Below are 19,149 nucleotides of genomic sequence, written 5' to 3' on the forward strand. Positions count from 1 at the left end.
ACTCGACCGCCGCTCTGTGCCACTCCGGCTCCGCCCCCGCTGGGTGTTTGTGGTGGGGCTGCGGAGTCGCCGATCCCGCCGGAAGCGCCAGGACAATGGGGACCCGGGACGACGAGTACGACTACCTATTCAAAGGTGCGGTCGGTGGGACACCGACAGGCGAGGGCGCGGCAACGAGGCGGCGGGCAGACGAGTCGAGGCTGCGCGCCGGGCCGTTGGGCCCAGGCCGGAGCTCGGGACCTGGGACCCGTCAGGTCCAGCAGCGAGGAAGGCCGGGCAGACTGGGTTCCGTTAGCTCCAGGCCGGAGTGCGCGGCTGCGAGCAACCGGCGGCCCTGGGAGGCCTGGGGACCCGGGATGCGCCGGGGCGGGGTCGGGGCCCAGAGGGGGTGGGGCCCGGAGCGGTGGGAGAGGCCGTTGGGGTGGGGCCTTCGGAGGGGGCGGGGCCGCCCGGGATTTGGCGGGCCGGGCTGGGCTGGATGGATGACAGAGGGTGGGCCTTCGGGGCGGGGCCAATACATGGTGGGCGTGTCTGAGATGTGGACTGGTTCTGAGCTCGGGGGCGGGACTCTGGGGTGGGCTGGGCCAGGCCTGTTGGGGGCGGGGCTCGCGAGGGGTGGGGCGGATAATAAGGGGTGTGCCGTCGTGGGGGTCCGAGGTGAGGTACGTAGTGGGGCGACCCTGGACTGGGGTGCACATCCTGAATGGGGCGGAGGAGCGCCTGTGTCTGCACCTGGACCTGGTGAAGAACAGAACTAATGATACTAGATGCTTGATAGCACTCACCAAGTATCTTGTCTTTTCTAAGCAGTTTACACACAGAAATTTATTCAAATCCTCTCCACAATCCTATAAGGTCGTTATGACTCCAGCTCTTTTTTCACAGATTAGGAAACTGAGACCCAGAGAGACAAGGACAGCTAGTAAGTATTAGAGGCAGTTTTGAACCCTAACCTAGGGAGTGTGTTTGAAGGGCCTTGGCACCAGGACTGGGACTCAGGGCTGTTAGACCACCTCCCAACACATGCAGGCTGATGGCACCAGCATTGGCCAACCTTCTGGGGATCTTCCCTGCCCAAGGAGCACCAAGTATGGCCTACGCGGTTCTAGCCAGCCATTGCTTGCTGGGACAAGCTGAGGAGCTCCTTCATCCTGCCCCTGGAGCTGAGGAGACTCCCTCCCTGTCACTGGAGACTCTGTGCTGTTTTAGGGGTCATTGGCTTTGCAGGAGTCCCTGGTGGTACAAACCATTAAGTGCTTGACTGTTAAGCAAAGCGTTGGTGATTTGAACCCACTCGGAGACACCTTGGAAGAAAGGCCTGGCGATCGGCTTCCAAAAGGTCACAGCCTTGGAGCACAGTTCTACTCTGATTCCACTCTGACACACATGGGTTTGCCATGAGTCTGAATTGACTCCACAGGCACTGGTTTGGTTTTTGGCTTTTGGTTTTGCAGCGGTTTGCATGCGAAGCTGAGCAGTGACCAGGTGCTCTCCTGGGCTCCCTGGCTGACAGTGATCACCCTAGGGAGCTGCTGACTGCCTGCTGCCTGCTGTGTGAGGATTTGCCTCCCATGTCAGCTGAGGGCATCTTGCTCCCAATGGGGTCCGTGTCCAGAGCAGGCCTTGCCACCTCTTGTGTCTGTGGTATCATCTGTCATCTTGAGGCCAGGCCTGGGGTCCTTGAGATGAGAAGAGTGGGGTGCAGGTCTCCTTGCCTGGGGTATCCATGCAGCAAAAAGCTTCCAGGCAGAGAGAGCCCCTGTGCAAAGGCCCAGCAGCATCACAGCCCCATGGGCTTGGGACCTGCCAGCAGGCTGATGCATTGCTGGCAGACACAGCTGTCTGTTCAGTGAGGCCTGAATGTTGGGACCTTACCCTAAAGCTGGGGGGTGCTTTGGAGGGACCCTCTGGGGACGAGTGACCAGCCTCCAGTCCTGTCACACTGGTCCTATCTGCACTCAGCCTACACAGAGGCAGCTACTCTGTAGATCCCTGCTGGGCACCCGCCCTCTGTGGCCCTGCCAGAGCAGCGGGACTTTTCCAGGTCCCTGTGTCAGCTTGCGGTGTATTGGGTACTGATTATTCTCGACCTTTCATTGTTATAAATAACCCGGTACTGAGGATTTGTGCAAGCCATCGTCTTTTGCCCTTTGGGCTCTTTCCTTGAAGTGTGTTCCCAGAAGTAGTTACTGGGTCAGGGGCAACAAAGCGGCCATGCAGTTCCCAGGATGAATCCCCAGAGTCCGCTTCCTGGAAACGCCAGTGTGACTTCGGCAGCAGCTGGCGCGGGGGGTGGAGGGGCGGGGGGGGGTGGGGGGTCGGGGGGGCCCTCCTGCCTGCCTTGCTGCCTGCCCCTCCACTGGCCTCCTTTCATGAGCAGGTGCCCTGCTGACCTTCTTGAGGTGGTTTGGTAGTGGATGTCCAGCCCACAAGATCAGCATTTCCCAGACTATGGACGTAGGAGGTGTCACCTTAACCTTACTATGTGCCTCCATCCTAGGACCATCTACTGTCGTTGAATATTTTTCTTTAAGTTCCCTCATGTTGTCACTCAGGTAAATTTTTTGGGAAAGGAAGCTCTCTGTGACCTTGGACCGTGGTGACGCCATGTGTGCAAAGTAGAACTGCTCCATAGAGTTTTCCAGGTTGTGACTTTTCAGAAGCAGACCGCCAGGCCTGTCTTCTGAAGCTCCTCTGGGTGGTTTTGAACTGTCCACCTTTCAGTTAGTAACTTTGTTTTTGTTAGCTGCTGTTGAGTTGATTCCAGCTCATAGCGATCCCCTGTGTGTCAGAGTAGAACTGCTCCATAGAGTTTTCAAGGCTGTGATCTTGTGGAAGCAGATTGCCAGGGCTTTCTTCTGAGGCACCTCTAGGTGGGTTCAAACCGGCAACATTTTGGCTAGTAGCTGAGCGCTTAGCCATTTGCTTCACCCAGGCATCCCACGTGGGATCACCTTGAGTTGGAATACACTCGACAGCAACTAACAACAGTAGCAACAAGTGACTCTGCCCGATCAAAAAGGAGAGACGGGAAGAGAGAAGCCACCGCCATCACTTGCCATACATATGGCAGGTGGGCAGGAACAAAACCCTGCATCTTTCTGGGGCGATCGCAGGCACCGAGGAGGGGGCCAAGATTCCTTGTCCAAGTTGCAGGGTCAGAAGGGTGGGGCCCTACAGGACCTGTGCCTACAGAGCCTCTGGCCCCCTCCTGGCTCTGCCCATGCCAGGCCCACCCTGCTCCTCCTCTCCATTCCTCTGGCACAGAGGGGCCACACCCCTTGGCTTAGGACCCTGGCAACCCCACCAACCCCACCCGCTACCTAGTTGTTTATGTTTTGGCGGCCACATCACATGGTCTTCATTCCCCTGACCTTGGAGGCCCCCACAGCCCCCCAGGTGTTCTCCCACAAGTTGTTTTCCTCTGTTTTCTCCCCATCCCCTAGGAGCGAGGTTGTTTATTTCTACCTAATTATAGATCTTCACATTTATCCTCTTACCATTTTAGCCCGTCAGCTCCAACCATTTTCCCAGCCTGCCTATTGAGCCCTGGAGGCACCCTGACCTCTCCTCTGATGTTTGGGGCGTGGGGTCTGTAGGTAGAGCAGCTGTGTCCCCACCAAGGCCTTCCTAGACCCCCCTGCCCAGGCTGGGCCTGAGGCAGTGCCTCTGGAAAGTGAGTCGGGGACAGTGGCTCTCCTGGCTCAGGAGGACATGGGTCACATGGGGAGCTGGTCATGCTGACCCCGGGCCCCTTCCTTTGTATATTTCCTTCCTACTCCATTTAGGGATCCTTTTGGGAAAGGGGGAGTCCCTGGGTAGTGCAAACAGTTAACACACTCAGCTGCTAACTGAAAGGCTGATAATTTGAGTCCACCCAGGGGTGCCTCAGAAGAAAGTCCTGGCAATCTACTTCTGAAAAATCAGCCACTGAAAACCCTGTGGAGCATAGTTGTACTCTGACATACATGGGGCTGTTATTAGTTGGGGTCAACTTGGTGGCAACTGGTTTTTTTTTAGAGGGGAAAGGAGGTGGAGAGAGGGTGGTAGCTAGTTCACGAGGGAACCAAGCCACTCTGGGGCTCTTCCTTCGCTCCTGAGTGTTCCCGAGCCCACCTCTGCCCTCCAGCCTGGGCCAGGCTCCACCAGGCCTACTGTTCCCATTGCCGGGCTGGGACCTGAGCGCATAATCTTCCCCCATTGCAAATGGAGGCCTTCCTGGCCCTGGCCTTTGAGCACCTCTCCTGTACCCTCCAATTCCCGGACAATCACTGTGGACAGGATGCCCTCAGTGCTGGTCCAGGGGCCCTAGGGTGGGCGGGGCTGGCTTTCTGGAGGCAGGTCTGGCTTCCTGGCCTGCTAGCATGGCCACCTGCTCCTCCCAAGTGCAGGGTCTGCACCCCAGGGGTGCCACACTGTCCCCTGTACCTTGGGCCCTGCATGGGCCTGGCCACAGCCCCAGGGCTTCCGAGAGGACTCGGGTCCTTGTTTTTGCCAGCAGGGCTTGCCTGCTCTGCCAGCCAAGTGGTGTGTCCTAGGGGCCTGGCTCCTGGCCGGTGGTGCCCTGACTTCTTTGGAAATGCTGGGGGCTGTGTCCTCAAGGTCCTTTTATTCCCCCAGGACAACAGATTGTTTGTGTCATCAACAATGCCATGTTCATTACTGGCCAGCCTGCAGCCCCACCAGCCACCCCTTGGCCATGGGCAGCATGTGCCAGGGGCACCAGGAGGCCTGGTCTTCCCACCGTCAGTTGCCAATGCCCCTTGTCCTTGTCCTGCCCTGGCCTCCACTGTCCGCTATGGGTGGCCCTGGGATTTGGTCCCTCCGGGCTGAGCGTCCCCAACTGTGCAGTGGGGGTTATGATACTAACATTGTTCCCAGGCTGAACCTGAGAAGCTGGGGCTGCAAGACACTCAGGCCCCGGGTGAGCTGAGCCAACGTAGTTGTGGCTGGGGAACGGGTGGGGCTGAGGCAACCCTGAGGCTGTATAGCTGGGGGAGGTCTTGTGAGGGGTGGGCTGTCCAGGGGCTACAGGGCGAGGCCCGAGGGTCGTCCTCAGTTCCCTGCCTTCCTGAGGCTGAGAGGCAAAGCAAACCTCCCAGCCTTGGCCAGGTTCCCAAGGTGCCGTGGGAAAGAGGTGAAGGGTCGTGACTGGGACAGTGGCACCATCAGTCAGCCCGGATGGCGTCAGAGTAATTGTGGCCCCTCCGGCGTAGATGGGAGTCCTTGGCACTGGGCCTCAGGCCCATGGCCATCCCCACCTCTTCCTACCTTTCTCTTTGTCTTTCAAGTCAACAGGGCCGACTTGTGTTGGGCACCCAAGGTGGCAGGAAAAGACACAGGCCCCACAGGCCCTGACATAGGCCAGGCAGTGGTATGAAGGAGAGGAGAGGCCTGAACTGAGGGGTCCTGATGGATAAGCAGGAGTTTGCGGCTACCCTGGGAGCTGGGCTGCTGGGTGAGGGAGGCACAGGCTGAAGGGCAGGGGCCTCAGGGCACCACTAGGGATTTGGACCAAGACCCCTGAGCCAGGTGCTGATCTGTGGAGGGCAAGCAGTGAACAAGGTGGTGAGTTAGGAGTGAAGGCACTCACACTTGAGACCCTAGTGAACCTGGGTTCTAGTCCTGCCTGTACCACCTGCTTGGTGGAGCTGAGCCTGCAGATAAGCACAGGGTTAGAGTCCACCCCTGCCTCAAGCTCCTTATTCCCTTGCCTGAGACTCAGTTTCCTAATCTGTAAAATGGGTTGTATGACATTTGCACGAGGTGACGCCTGTCAAGCGCTTTCTGAGCACAGACTCAGAAGACGTTCTTCTTATTCTCAGCTTGTAAGCAGCCAACTCGGAGAGGGTGTGGGCCCATGGTGTGGGGTCATCTGCCCCCTCCTCACCTATGGCTCTGGGATGACCTGGGTGGCCTCCAAGGACAGGTTCCCAAGCAGTGGTGGGCATCGGCCTGGGAGGCTCCGCCAGCCGCTTGGGCATTTGTTGGTTCGACAGACATTAATCAAGTGCTTTCTGTGAGCGCCCCCTCTGCCAGGTCCTGGGGCGACCAGGGAGCAAGAGCATTCACTCAGGGTCCCTCCCCCAAGGGGTGGGGAGGACTGAAGGAGGGGCAGAAAACAAATGAGTGAGACATGCCTAGTGGGAGATGGCAGGCCGCAACACCGGAGAACACTCAGGGAAGCGGGATGGGGAGTAGGAGGGGTTAGGATTTTAAATAAGAAATCAAGTGGCATTTGAGGGACCGCTTGAAGGAGATGTCAGGAGGGAACCAGGTGGTGCGGAGTCCCAGCAAGGAGGCCCGTGGGGCTGGAAGTGAGCAAGGGGGAGAGAAGAGGAGGAGCGGGCAGGGAGCGGATGGGACAGGTGGTGTAGGCCCTGTGGGCTCAAGTTTTTACCCGAGAGAAGTGGGCTCACAGGCGCCCTCTGGCGGCTGCGAGGAGAATAGGCTGTGATGTTGGAACCGTTTACCACGCTTGGCCTCTAATTGAACGGTTGGAGGTTCAAGTCTACCCAGAGGTGCCTTGGAAGAAAGGCCTGGTAATCTACTTCTGAGAAATCAGCAGAGTCACCATCCGGCATGGAGAATCCATGAATACCCTGAGCTGCTCACAGAACTGGGAAGCCCTAGGTATTCCCTTAGCATTTTGCCCCGTGGGTCTTCAGAATGTTCTCAGAATCCCAGCTCCTGCACTGTGACTTCCATGGAGACCCATGTGGCCTGGAGGCTAAGGGGCTAGCTCCTGCCCCTCATCTGGGCTCTGGGCAGTTGCTGCCTAGCCTGTGTATACCAGAGTCAGACACCAGGTCCCAGGAGGATTCTGCCTGCAATCTCTTGGCTCCCTCCCAGCCGTGATGCCCTGGCACCCTTTCTGGGCACAGGTAGGGCCTGTGGGCAGGCATGCACAAGACCCTTGGGGCTGGCGAGGCCTGCCTTCAGGCGGGCAGGGGGAGCTGGGTGACACGGAGTGGACACACTCTTGTGAACCATGTGTGGACATGTACCACCGCACAGACCTGCCCCTGCCCTGGCGCTGAGCTCTGTGCATGCCCGCTGCCACTTCCTCTTCCCTGAGACAGCTTCTGTTACTATCTCCCTTTCCACACATGCAGCCCAGAGAGGTTAAGTGACTTCCCCAAGGCTGCACAGCTCCAGAGCTCTCTGAGGCTTGACTGGGATGCCCGGGCCACCAGGCTGCAGGGGAGGCCCATGAAGGACCAAGGACAGGCAGGAGTATTCTGCCGTCCAGAGGCTGTGTTTCCAGAAGACCTGAGCCTCCATTTGCACCTGTACCAGGAAACCTGGTGCCTGTGGGTGAGAGGCTCCAGGAAAACTCAGACTTCTCTGCTGTGTTGGGATGCCAGGTTTGCTTAGTGCCCAGGGAGCAGCTGTGAGGTTCCGTGGGTGAATGTGGGGAGCACCCAGCTCCAGCTCACACACGTGTCTACCCTCTGCCCTCCCCCACAGTGGTGCTTATTGGGGACTCGGGCGTGGGGAAGAGCAACCTGCTGTCACGCTTCACCCGCAACGAGTTCAACCTGGAGAGCAAGAGCACCATCGGTGTGGAGTTCGCCACCCGCAGCATCCAAGTGGACGGCAAGACCATCAAGGCACAGATCTGGGACACAGCTGGCCAGGAACGCTACCGCGCCATCACTTCTGCGTGAGTACAGCAGGCAGGTGGCAGAGGTCCCAGGGGGCACAGGGTGTGTGGGTGAGGTAGGAGATGGGCAGGAGGAGGGGGAGAGCAGGGACGGAGGGGCCATCCAGTCGGGCGGAGAAATGCCCTGGACACCACCCTGTAGCATAGGGCTGCAGAGACCCCCAGGAGCTAGGAACCCTTAGCCACGTTATGACCACAGGTGGGTGATCCCACAGCCCCTTTGAGCCCCGGGGTTCTCCTCTGAGGCACTGCCAGTAACACTGGGTGCCGGGTACACAGTGAGGATTACGGTGAGTTCCAACACCTACTACCTGGAGGTGAGGAAAACTTGCCAGGTTAAGGGCACAGCTCTCCACAAGGTGCCCTTACTTCAGACACCAGCCTCAGGCTCAGGTCCCCAGACCACCCTCACTTGTGACCAGCTGGCTCCAAATTTGAGGGGGTTGCACCATACCCTCACGTTGGATAATTGACTAGAATGCCTCCCAGAACTCAGGAAAGCACTATACTTACTAATATAGTTTTATCACAGCAGAAGGACATACATCAGAGCCAACCAAAGGGGGAAACTCGGGGCGAGGTCTGGAAGGACCCCAGACTTGGAGTTTCCATGTCCCCTCCCATGAAGTCAGGATGAGTCACCCTCCCGGCACATTGATGCATGACAACATGCAGGGTGTTGCCAACCAGGGAAGCTCACCGGAGCGTCCGTGTCCAGAGTTTTCACTGGGGTATCATTACATAGGTGTGGTTGATTGAATCATTTGCTATGTGATCAAACTCAGTTGCCAGCGCCCTCCCCTCCCTGGAGGTTGGGCTGACATCACACGGCTCAAAGCTCCAGCCCTCTCATTGCATGGTGGTGATGAGCCATCTCATAGCATAAACCGTGGGGGACCCACCATGAGTAGCAGAGACACTCCGGTCACTCAGGGAATCCCAAGGGGGTTAGAAACTACCTCTCAGGAACTGGGGTCGCAGGCCAGGCTGATTCCCTTTTTTTTCTTTAACTATGGTAAATATATATGTACCCAAACATTGCCAATTCAACATTCCTCCTTTCTTTTTTTTTAAGTTTTATTTGTTATTGTTATGGAGAACATACACAGCAGAACATTCACCATTCAGCAATTTTTACATGTACAATTCAGTGACATTCATCACGTTTTCAAGTTGTGTGACCATTTTCACCTTTTCTGAGTTGTTCCTCCTCCATTAACATAAACTTACTGCCCGCTAAGGTTCCTATCTAATCTCGCGAGATGTTGTCAGTTTGATCCCATACAGATAGTTCTTAAAAGAGCACAATACTCAAGGCAGAAACTCTTTACTAGTTAAGTTAAACTATTGTTTAGTTTTAAGAAGACTTCAGGGGATATTTTTGGTTTAAGGTTTAAAGATTACCTGAGGGCAATAGTTTTGGGGGTTTATCCAGCTTCTGTGGCTCCAGAAAGCCTGGGTTCCATTAGAATTTGAAATTCTATTCTGTTTTTTCCCCCTTTTGATGAGGATTCTTCTATCAACATGTTTTTAATTTTTATTGTGCTTTAAGTGAAAGTTTACAAACCAAGTCAGTCTCTCATACAAAAACTTATATACACCTTGCTATGTATCCCTGGAAACCCTGGTGGCGCAGCAGTTAAGTGCTATGGCTGCTAACCAAAAGGTCGGCAGTTTGAATCCGCCAGGCGCTCCTTGGAAACTGTATGGGGCAGTTCTACTCTGTCCTTTAGGGTCTCTATGAGTCAGAATCGACTCAATGGCAATGGGTTTGGTTTTTTGGTTTATATATTCCTAGTTGCTTTCCCTCTAATGAGACAACACACTCCTTCTCTCCACTCTCTCTTTTCGTGTCCATTCGGCCAGCTTCTGACCCCCTCTGCCCTCTCATCTCTTCTACAGACAGGAGTTGCCCACATAGTCTCATGTGTCTACTTGATCCAAGAAGCTTCTTCTTCACCAGTATCATTTTCTATCCCGTAGTCCAGTCCAATCCCTGTCTGAAGAGTTGGCTTTGGGAACAGTTCCTGTCTTGGGCTAACAGAAGGTCTGGGGACCGTGACCTCTGTCCCTTCTAGTCTCAGTCAGACCATTAAGTCTGGTCTTTTTACGAGACTTTGAGGTTTGCATCCCACTGCTCTCCTGCTTCCTCAGGGGTTCTCTGTTATCAACATTTTTTTATGTGTACAATTCAATGACATTAATTACATTTCATCTTGTACAGCCACCAACACTGTGGCTTCCAAATGTTTCCACAACCATTAACAGAAACTGAGTGTCCCGAAGCAAGGACTCCCTCTTTCTCCCTCCCCCGTACTCCTAGTAAACACTAGTAAATTTTTATTTCTATGCACTTGCCTGTTCTAGATATTCCATGTATGTGGAATCATACAATATTTGTCCTTTTGCCACTGACTTATTTCACTCAGCGTGTTTTCAAGGTCATCCGTGTTGTAGCCTGGATCAGGACTTCATTTCTTTTTATGGCTAAGTAATATCCCATTGTACATAAATACTGTAGTTTGTTTATTTGTCTGTTGATGGGGCATTTAGGCAGTTTCTGTCTCTTGACTGTTGTGAATAGCGCTGCAGTGAACGGTGGTGTACATGTGTCTGCTTGCATTCCTGCTTTTCCTTCTTTTGGGCAGGTACCTAGCAGTGGCATTGCTTGGTCGTATGGTAGTTCTGTGTTCTGAATTTTTGAGGAACTGCCAAACTGTTTCCAAAGTGGCTGCACCATATTGCATTCCTACCAGCAGTGAATGAGGGTTCCAGTTTCTCTACCACCTCACCAACACCTGTTGTTTTCTATTGTTTTAAATCATGTCCCTTCTAGTGGGTGTGAAATGGCATCTCATTATGGTTTTCACTTGCATCTCCCCAATGACTAAAGGTGTTGAGCATCTTTTCATGTGCTGATTCCAGCTACGTTCTCTGCTACCCAGGGCTGTCATCCCTGGCCTGCCTGGGCCACTCCACTTGGCCCGCTGCCCAGTCAGGCCAGCCCTGTCTGGCTGTGTCCCCAGCCTGGCGTTTCTCTCAGCTCCCCTCAGTGTCACCTCTGTGCTGTGGCTCACGGCTCTCCCACATCCATCCTGTGCTCCCACCAGGTGGTCCCTGCCTCCCTGAGTCCTTCTATCCCCGGGCCATTCCCCCTCCCCAGCAGAGCTACTCGCTTCCGTCTAGATCCTGTCACCTCAGGATGGAGGTGCTCATTGGCCTTCTGGGGAGTCCAGGCCAGGCCAGGCCTCAGCGGCAGCAGCAGCCTCTCCCTACCCAGATGCTGTGTCCTCCCTTCTGCCCCTGCCCTTGGGGCTGTCTTCTAACTCCACGCACCATACTGCCCCCACAAGCCCCACGTTCCTGAGCTGAATCTGGGGAGCAGAGTCAGGGCCTCGGGACATGCACATGTCCCTTGAGACCACCACGATGGCCATCCTCAGCTGGGCCCTGTCTGTGAGCCAAGGAGCCCCTGGCTCCCCAAGTTCCTGTTTGGTAGCTGCTGCCCCAAAAGCCTCAGGGTTCTGGTCGGGAGAGGCCTGCAGAGGCTCACGCCTGGAACCCCACTCCTGCAGGTACTACCGTGGCGCAGTAGGCGCTCTGCTTGTGTATGACATCGCCAAGCACCTGACATATGAGAACGTGGAGCGCTGGCTGAAGGAGCTGCGGGACCACGCAGACAGTAACATTGTCATCATGCTGGTGGGCAACAAGAGTGACCTGCGCCATCTGCGGGCTGTGCCCACGGACGAGGCCCGTGCCTTCGCAGGTGAGCAGGCAGGGCCCAGGCAAGGCCCACACCTTCTGAAGGTGAGCAGGCGGGCCCAGGTGAGGCCCACACCTTCTGAAGGTGAGCAGCTCAGGCAAGGCTCACACCTTCTGAAGGTGAGCAGACAGGGCTGAGCAAGCCTGGAAGGGCTTCCTGTATTCCGGTCCCTGTGAGTTCATGTGGTCACCTCCGGCCCCACACTCCCAAAGCATCGGAGAAGCTTCTGGAAGGCTGGTGTTGGGGCCTAGGCCCTGGCATCTCCTTGGCTTGCTCCCATGGCCGCAGCACCAGCCTCCCCTCTCTGAAGAGTGGGCTGTCGGGTCCTGACCCTTGGCACCAGCCCTTTGTTTCCTGGGCCAGGTTTGCCAGGCAACTGGGCAAGCAGGACCCCCAGCTGGACTTAGCCCCTGACCTGGCTCACCCGGGGAATGTTCTCTCTGTTCCAGAAAAGAACAACCTGTCCTTCATTGAGACCTCAGCCTTGGATTCCACCAACGTAGAGGAAGCCTTCAAGAACATCCTCACAGGTGGGCCCAGGGCCTGGGCGGGGGCAGAGAAATACTGGTGGGCCCACCTGAGGGTGCGTGGGGGCACACATTTCACAGGCTGTGCTCTCCAGAAGTCATCCCCTGACCCTTTATCTGTTCACCTGCTGGTCAGTATGGGCACCAGGGCAAACATGGCACTCTCCACGGGGTCAGGCTAGATTTTGCCGCTTTTGGTGTAGGGGACGCAGAGACCTTTCAGCCAGCTCCCACAGGGAGGCCTGCTAGAGGCTCCTCCAGGGAACAGCCAGGTGGGGAGGCAGGCAGCCGAAGGCAGACACTTCTAGAAGTTCAGTCTTGGGAAGCTGCTTTGAGGATGAGGGTGCAGGCACACACACTGGGACCCTAGAAGATAGAAGCCTGGGATCAGGAGGTGGGCACATGAGTAGTCAGGACAGATGCTTGGCATCCCGTCCTTGTCACCTTGACATGATCGGGGGCGTGCAGGGCGCCTTGGGAGCCTTTGAGAGGGGAAAACTGAGTCTTGAGTGGAGGCTTTCTGTGCAGTGGGGCACTGTGACCCTCCTTACGCCTTTCCGCCCCCCCCCCCACACCCTCCATGCCCGCAGAGATCTACCGCATCGTGTCACAGAAGCAGATCGCTGACCGCGCAGCCCATGATGAGTCCCCTGGCAACAATGTGGTGGACATAAGCGTGCCGCCCACTACCGACGGACAGAAGCCCAACAAGCTGCAGTGCTGCCAGAACCTGTGACCCCCGCGCCTGGCCCCGAGCGTGCGTGCTCGTCCTCGTCCTCCCGGCCCCCCACCACACTGTCCTCCCCACCCTCTGTCCCTCTGTGACGGGCTCGCTCCTGCCCTCCCAGCGAGCTCCCCGAGGAGCCAGAGTTGAATGGTGCCTCCCAGCCCGGCCTAGCCCACCTGAGGAAAGCTAGAAGCCCCGCTTGCTGCTCCTGTTCCTCGTGGGTCCCAGGGGGCACCTTGGTGGGTGGGGAGAGTGGCAGGGTGCACGGGGCTGGTCAGGGGGCAGGAGGACGGCTTGGCCGAGCACGCTTCTTGCATTTTCCATGGAAGATTCCCAGGAGCGGCTGCCTCCCTCCCTCTCTGGCCACTTGGCCCAGCCAGCCCCTTGCACTCACCCAGAGACCCTTCCAGGTTGACTCCTGCAGAGCCAGGCACCGAGGGGGACCAGGGCAGGCGGACATTCTTGGCACTCAGCGTCCTGCCTGCTCCCCACGTACAGGCCGACACGCCCTCACCACCCTCTGCGTGTGTGCCTCCAGCTCCTGCCTGTAGATTTCCGCTGGGAGAAGACCCTTCTTCCCCCGTCAACCCCCTTTTTTGCACGCAGCACGCTCTCCGTTACCCCCTGCCCCTGTCTTGTCTCCCCATCTGGTTCGGAACCTGTTTGCAAGTGAAGCAATATCTCCGTGTTTTGTATATACAACCGCTCTTGTAGCCTTTGGTTTTTGTTATTGTAGAGAAACACAGATTCTTTATACACTTTGTAAGATTGACGCCAAACCCTAGCTCTCGACCTCTTATTCGCCCTGTGGCCCTGCACTGTCCCCCGATGCCTCGCGCCCATGACTAAAATGTATAATCCGACTTCCTGGACAGAAACCTGCGCCTTTGTCTTCTTTCCCTCCGCCAGGCGGCCCTCCTGGCCTGAGGCCCCTCACTCCTGCCCCTTGCCCCCAACCCCTGGCTGCAGGCCCAGCCTGCTTCAGAGGGCACAGCAGGATCAGACCCCAGCCTGGCGATGGCCATGTTGAGTCCAGCTTTGTGGCCATGTGGGGTCTTGGGGCTGGGTGAGGGTGGGGTGCCCCTGTGGCCAGGAGACAGGGATTGGGGAAGCATGGCCTGAGGGGGCTGTGTTTTTTTTTTTTTTAATAAGAGGACTAATTTTAAATCCACATAAGTCAAACTCCAGTGGCAGGAAAGACATCCAGTAGCACAAACAGTGACATCAAAAAGCCAATTTTCCTCTCTTTTTTTAAAATTTTTTTTTTTTGATGTTGAAACTACACAGAACATACATCAATTCACCAATTTCTGCATGTATAATTCAGTGACATTGATTACATTCTTCACGTTGTGCAACTGTTCTCACCCTCCTTTTCCAAATTGCTCCTCCCCCGTTGACATTAACTCACCGCCCCCTAAGCTTCCTATCTGACCTTTCAAGTTGCTGTTGCCAATTTGATCCCGGCGGCGGGCGGGTAGTCCTTGGCATTAAACCCCTTGGCTCTACGTCCCTGGCCTTTCACCTCTGCAGCTGTGACTTGGCACATCCCCGGGATGAGACAGGTGCAGGGCTGTACCCACTGCCACCCTCCCAGCCCAATGCTGCCCATGCCTCCCGACCTGGGGGCCTGGAAGGTGTGGCAAGGCATGCTTGCCCAGGGGATGTTGGCAATGCCAGTCTCTGAGCCCTCTCTACCCTAGGCTGTCATTTGAGGAAGGCCCAAAAGGGAGAACGCTGGTGACGGGAGGTGGGCCACCTGGGGTTCCGCTGCCTCTTCTGGCACCCAGCTTCTCCCCTCGTTCATGTGGGCAAGACTGGCTGCAGTTGGCTCCACTCCAGTGGAGGGTCAGCCCTCCTCACCACCCCTGCGGTGACCACTGGGACCCAGCTTGTGCCCTTTCCCACCACTGCACTGGCAGCTGTCTGGCAGCTTCAGCCTCTGGCTGAAGCAGCCATTTGTGCCTTGACACCTTGGAGGCCTACCAGAGGGGGAGTTCACTCTGTCCCAGTTCTAGGCTCCAGCCACCCTGCCTAGAGCATTAGGCAAACCCAGACACAGCCCTGAGAACGGGCTCTGTTGGCTGATATATGAGACGGACCCTAAAGAAGAAGGTCCAGGAGCCACAGGAGCCCATCTGGCTGGTGGGGGCTGTTCACATGGTCCACAGCCATCTTGGACAAGGAACATATTAGTCTCCAAGGGCTGCCATAACTAAATGCCACAGACTGGGTGGCTTAAGACAACAGAAATTTATTCTCTCCGTTCTGGAGGCTAGAAGTCTAAAATCAGGGTGTCATCAGGGTTACACTCTCTCCAAAGAATCTAGGGGAAGATCTTTGTCTCTTTCATCTTCTTGGAGCCCCAGGCATTCCTTGGCTTTTGGCCACATCTCTGTGTCTTTCTCCACATGGCTGTCTTCCCTGTGTCTGTCTCTCTGTGTCTCTGTTTTCTTATAGGGACACCAGTCTAAAAGAGATTGGGGTCCTCCCTACTCCTGTATGGAGTCCATGGCTGGCACAAACAGTTAAGCCCTCGGCTGTTAAACGAAAGCTTGGCAATTTGAGTCCACCCAGAGGCACCTCAGAAGAAAGGTCTGGCGATGTGCCTTCACAAAATCTGCCATTGAAAACCCCATGGGTCACAGTTTTACTCTGACATACAGGGGGTCATCGTGAGTCAGAGTCAGTCACTTGGCAACTGGTTTGGTTAAGTTTTTTCCCTCCTCCAGTCTGACTTCACATTGACTTAATTACATCTGCAAAGGCCGTATTTCCAAATAAGGTCACATTTTGAGGTTCTGGGGGTTAGGACTTCGACACATCTTTTGGGGGAACACAATTCAACCCTGGTGACGGCAGAGTGGGTTGACTGATGTGGGGAGATGGCAGGTAGCACCGCACAACTCAGGAGCCAGTTTGCACAGACTGGTGGGTACTGATTCCCCAGGTGTGGGCAGGTGGAGCGTGGAGAGGGCAGAGAGGGACAGTGGATAGGAGGCCTCAGGAGAGCCAAATGAAACAAGACACTTCGAAGGGTCACAACAGTCAAAAGATCCATATTTCTTGAGCCTCAGTCATCTGCCAGGCCCTGGGCACATACCCGGGAACAAGTTGGCCATGGTACCTGCCCTCTTGGAATCCACCATCCAGCAATACCATGTCAGTTACTCTGGTTTCAGTGGTTTATAGCACACCATGCTCACCCTATGTCAGGCAATGTTATTGAGTCTGTCCGTTGTTAGTTGTCATCGAGTTGGCTCTGATGGTGACTCCCCATGTAGAGGAGTTCAAAACATTGCCCAGTCCTGCACCATCTTCATGATTGTTGCTGTGCTCGTGTCCATGGTTGCAGCCACTGCGTCTTTTGAGTGCCTTCCAACTTAGGGGGCTGATCTTTCAGTACTGTATTGAACAATATTGTGATCCGTAGGGTTTTCATTGACTAATTTTAAGAAATAGCTTACCAGGCCTTTCTTCCTAGTCTGTCTTAGTCTGGAAGCTCTGCTGGAACCTGTTTACCATGGATGGTATTTGAAGTTTTCCTGCTGGTATTTGAAGTACCAGTGGCATAGCTTCCATTATCTCGGCAACACACAAACCACCGTGTTGTCGGGTGCCCTCCAGTTGATTCCAACTCAGCAAACCAAGTGATGGAGTGTAAGTGCCCCATGGGCTTTTCTAGGCTGTAATCTGTACGGGAGCAGATTGCCAGGTCTTTTCTTCCACAGAGCAGCTGGTGGGTTCAAACTGCTGATATTTCGGTCATTTAACAATTGTGCCATCACGGCTCCTGGCAAGTCACTATAGTATGACAAATTGACAAACTGGTAGAGGCTCAAGTCTGCTAGATATAATTGTTTACTATTCATAACCACCCAAGGAAATGGGCATAATTTACTCGTCCTGTTTCGCAGATGGGGGGCAGGGAAGTTAATTGACTTGGCCAAGGTCTCACAGTCAGTAAGAACCAAGCAGGTATCAAACCCAGAGCTGTGTGCGATTGCTAAGCTATGGTGCCTTTCCCAACGTTTATTGAGTGCCTAATCCACGAGGCGCTCCTTGGAAACTCTTTGGGGCAGTTCTATTCTGTCCTATAGGGTCACTATGTATCGGAATTGACTTGACAGCAATGGGTTTTTGGTTATATCATGGACTAAGGAGTCCTGGTGGTGCTCAGCTGCTAACTGGAAGGTCGATGGTTAGAACTCACCAGCCGCTCTGCAGGAGAAAGGTGGCAGTCTGCTTCTGTGAAGATTACAGCCTAGGAAACCTCCTGGGGCAGTTCTACTCTGTCGAAATCAACTCGACAGCAATGGGTATATATATAGATATATTTGCCGTTGATATATATATATGCGTATATATATATATGTATATATCACGGACTGCCAAGAGAACAAGTCAGAAGAAATGCAACCAGAATGCTGCTTAGAAGCGAGGTTGGTAAGACTGCAGCTTGCTTACTTTGGATACATCATCAGGAAAAGACTGATCTATAGGAAAAGATATCACTTTTGGCAAAGTTGAGGGTCATCAAAAATAACGGAAACCCTCAATGAGATAAATTGGCACAATAGCCACAACGACGGACTCAAACATACCAACGATCATGAAGATGGTACAGAATCAGAACAATGGACTGAAACGTACCAACAATCATGTCGATGGTACGGAACCAGAAAATGGACTCAAACGTACCAACGATCTTGGAGATGGTACAGAACCAGGCAAGGTTTTGTGCTGTTGTACATAAGGTCATCATGAGTCAGAGCCGACCAGATGGCAACAACTATGGGCCAGAAGGTTCTCACAAATGGGGAAAATGACCAGATAAAAGGCTGGAAAGAAGTACACCAAAACTTTAAAAACTTTTATGATGGAAAATTTTAAACATATAAAAAATTGTGCCCTGGGTGGTGCGAATTGTTAAGCACTCGCTGTTAAATGAGAGGGTGGTGATTTGAGTTCACCCAGAGGCGTTTAAAAAAAAAAAACCCGTTGCTGTCGAGTGGATTCCAACTCATAGTGACCCTATAGGACAGAGTAGAACTGCCCCATAGGGCTTCCAAGGAATACCTGGTGGATTTGAACTGCTGGACCTTTCAGTTAGAAGCCGAGCTCTTAACCACTGCACCCCCAGGGGTCCCCCAGAGACAGTAAGAGTCTAATAAACCCCTTATATGTTGAGCTTCAACATACCAATCTTGTTTCATCTGTACTCCCTATTCCCCTCCCATTTGCAAATCCCAGACACAGTCCTGCTAGAAAGCTTTCAGTACATGGCTGTAAAATTTAAGAACTTTTTGTAAAGTAACCTCAATATTATCATACCTAAGGAAATGAAGAATAAAATAGTTCCTTAATATTATCAAATGTCGAGCCAGTGTTCACATTTGTCTGACTGTCTTATAATTTTTTGAATGATTTGTTTGAATCAATGTCGAAACATAGCCTACACATTCTAATTGATTTAAGACTTCAGTTTTTATAACCTACAAATTCCCCTTGTAGCTCTTATTTTTCTGGCCTTGATTTTTTTTTTTTTTTAAAGAAATTAGTCATTTGTCCTGTAGTTTCTCAGTCTGAATGTTGCCAATAACCTCCCTATGATGTGTGTGTGTTTTCTTTTTCTAGAAAAAATTGAGAAATTTCACGTAACATAAAAATTTACCGTTTTAACCGTTTTAAAGTATACAATCAGTGTGTTTTAGTATATTTACAATGTTGTGCACCATCCCCACTAAGTCTAGAACGTGTTCACTACCAAAAAGAAATCCCATATCCATTAAACTATCATTCCTCGTCTTGCTTCCTCCATTCTTTGGCAAGTACCTGGAAACCACTAACCTACTTTCTGTCTCTATGGACCTAGGATGCCATTTAACATGTCCCTTTGTCCTCTGCATTTCCTGCAAATTAATAGTTAGATCTAGTGGCCTGATGAGGTTCAGGTAGTGCCGTGTATGTACTCTGTTGTTGTTTGCTGATGTCCAGTTAGTCCCCGACTCATGACGTCCCCAAGTACAACAAAATGAAATGCTGCCCAGTCTTGTGGCATCCCCATGATCTGTTGCGTATCGGACCATTGTGATCCACAGGGTTTTCATGAATCGATTTTAAGAAATATATTGCCAGGCCTTTCTTCCTAGTCCATCTTAGTCTGGAAGCTCCTCTGAAGCCTGCTCATTTTCATAGCAATACGCAAGACTCCTAGAGGAGTGGGTGGTGGCTGTGGATGAGGAGCATTGGCCAGGAACGGAACCTAGGTCTCCTGCATGGGAGGTGAGAATTCTACCACTGAACCAACCCTGTCCCCACGAAAGCCTCTTCTAGATTGCCTCTACTGGCACTATCTTGATCCCACTGACCATTGCCATTAAGTTGATTCCCACTTCAATCAACCCTATAGGACAGAGTAGAACTGCCCTGTAAAGTTTCCAAGGAGTGGCTGGTGGATTTG

At 53.6% G+C, this 19,149-nt stretch overlaps 1 protein-coding gene across 2 annotated transcripts; it reads left to right on the forward strand.

Moving 5' to 3' along the window:
• Positions 1-3: 3 nt before the first annotated feature.
• RAB11B (RAB11B, member RAS oncogene family) lies at positions 4-13,549 on the forward strand. Of its 2 annotated transcripts, XM_003421286.4 has the most exons (5): positions 4-135; positions 7,471-7,666; positions 11,242-11,435; positions 11,882-11,962; positions 12,550-13,549. In XM_003421286.4, exons 1-5 carry the CDS (start codon positions 96-98, stop codon positions 12,693-12,695), a joined length of 657 nt encoding a protein of 218 aa, XP_003421334.1. In that variant the 5' UTR covers positions 4-95; the 3' UTR covers positions 12,696-13,549. The 2 variants fall into 2 exon arrangements, with proteins under 2 accessions (XP_003421334.1, XP_064136580.1); XM_064280510.1 differs by lacking the exons at positions 11,882-11,962; positions 12,550-13,549 and adding an exon at positions 11,543-11,861 and having other exon boundaries at positions 11,242-11,467.
• Positions 13,550-19,149: the final 5,600 nt, after the last annotated feature.

This window comes from Loxodonta africana, chromosome 3 (assembly GCF_030014295.1).
Source record: "Loxodonta africana isolate mLoxAfr1 chromosome 3, mLoxAfr1.hap2, whole genome shotgun sequence".
Taxonomy (NCBI): domain Eukaryota; kingdom Metazoa; phylum Chordata; class Mammalia; order Proboscidea; family Elephantidae; genus Loxodonta; species Loxodonta africana.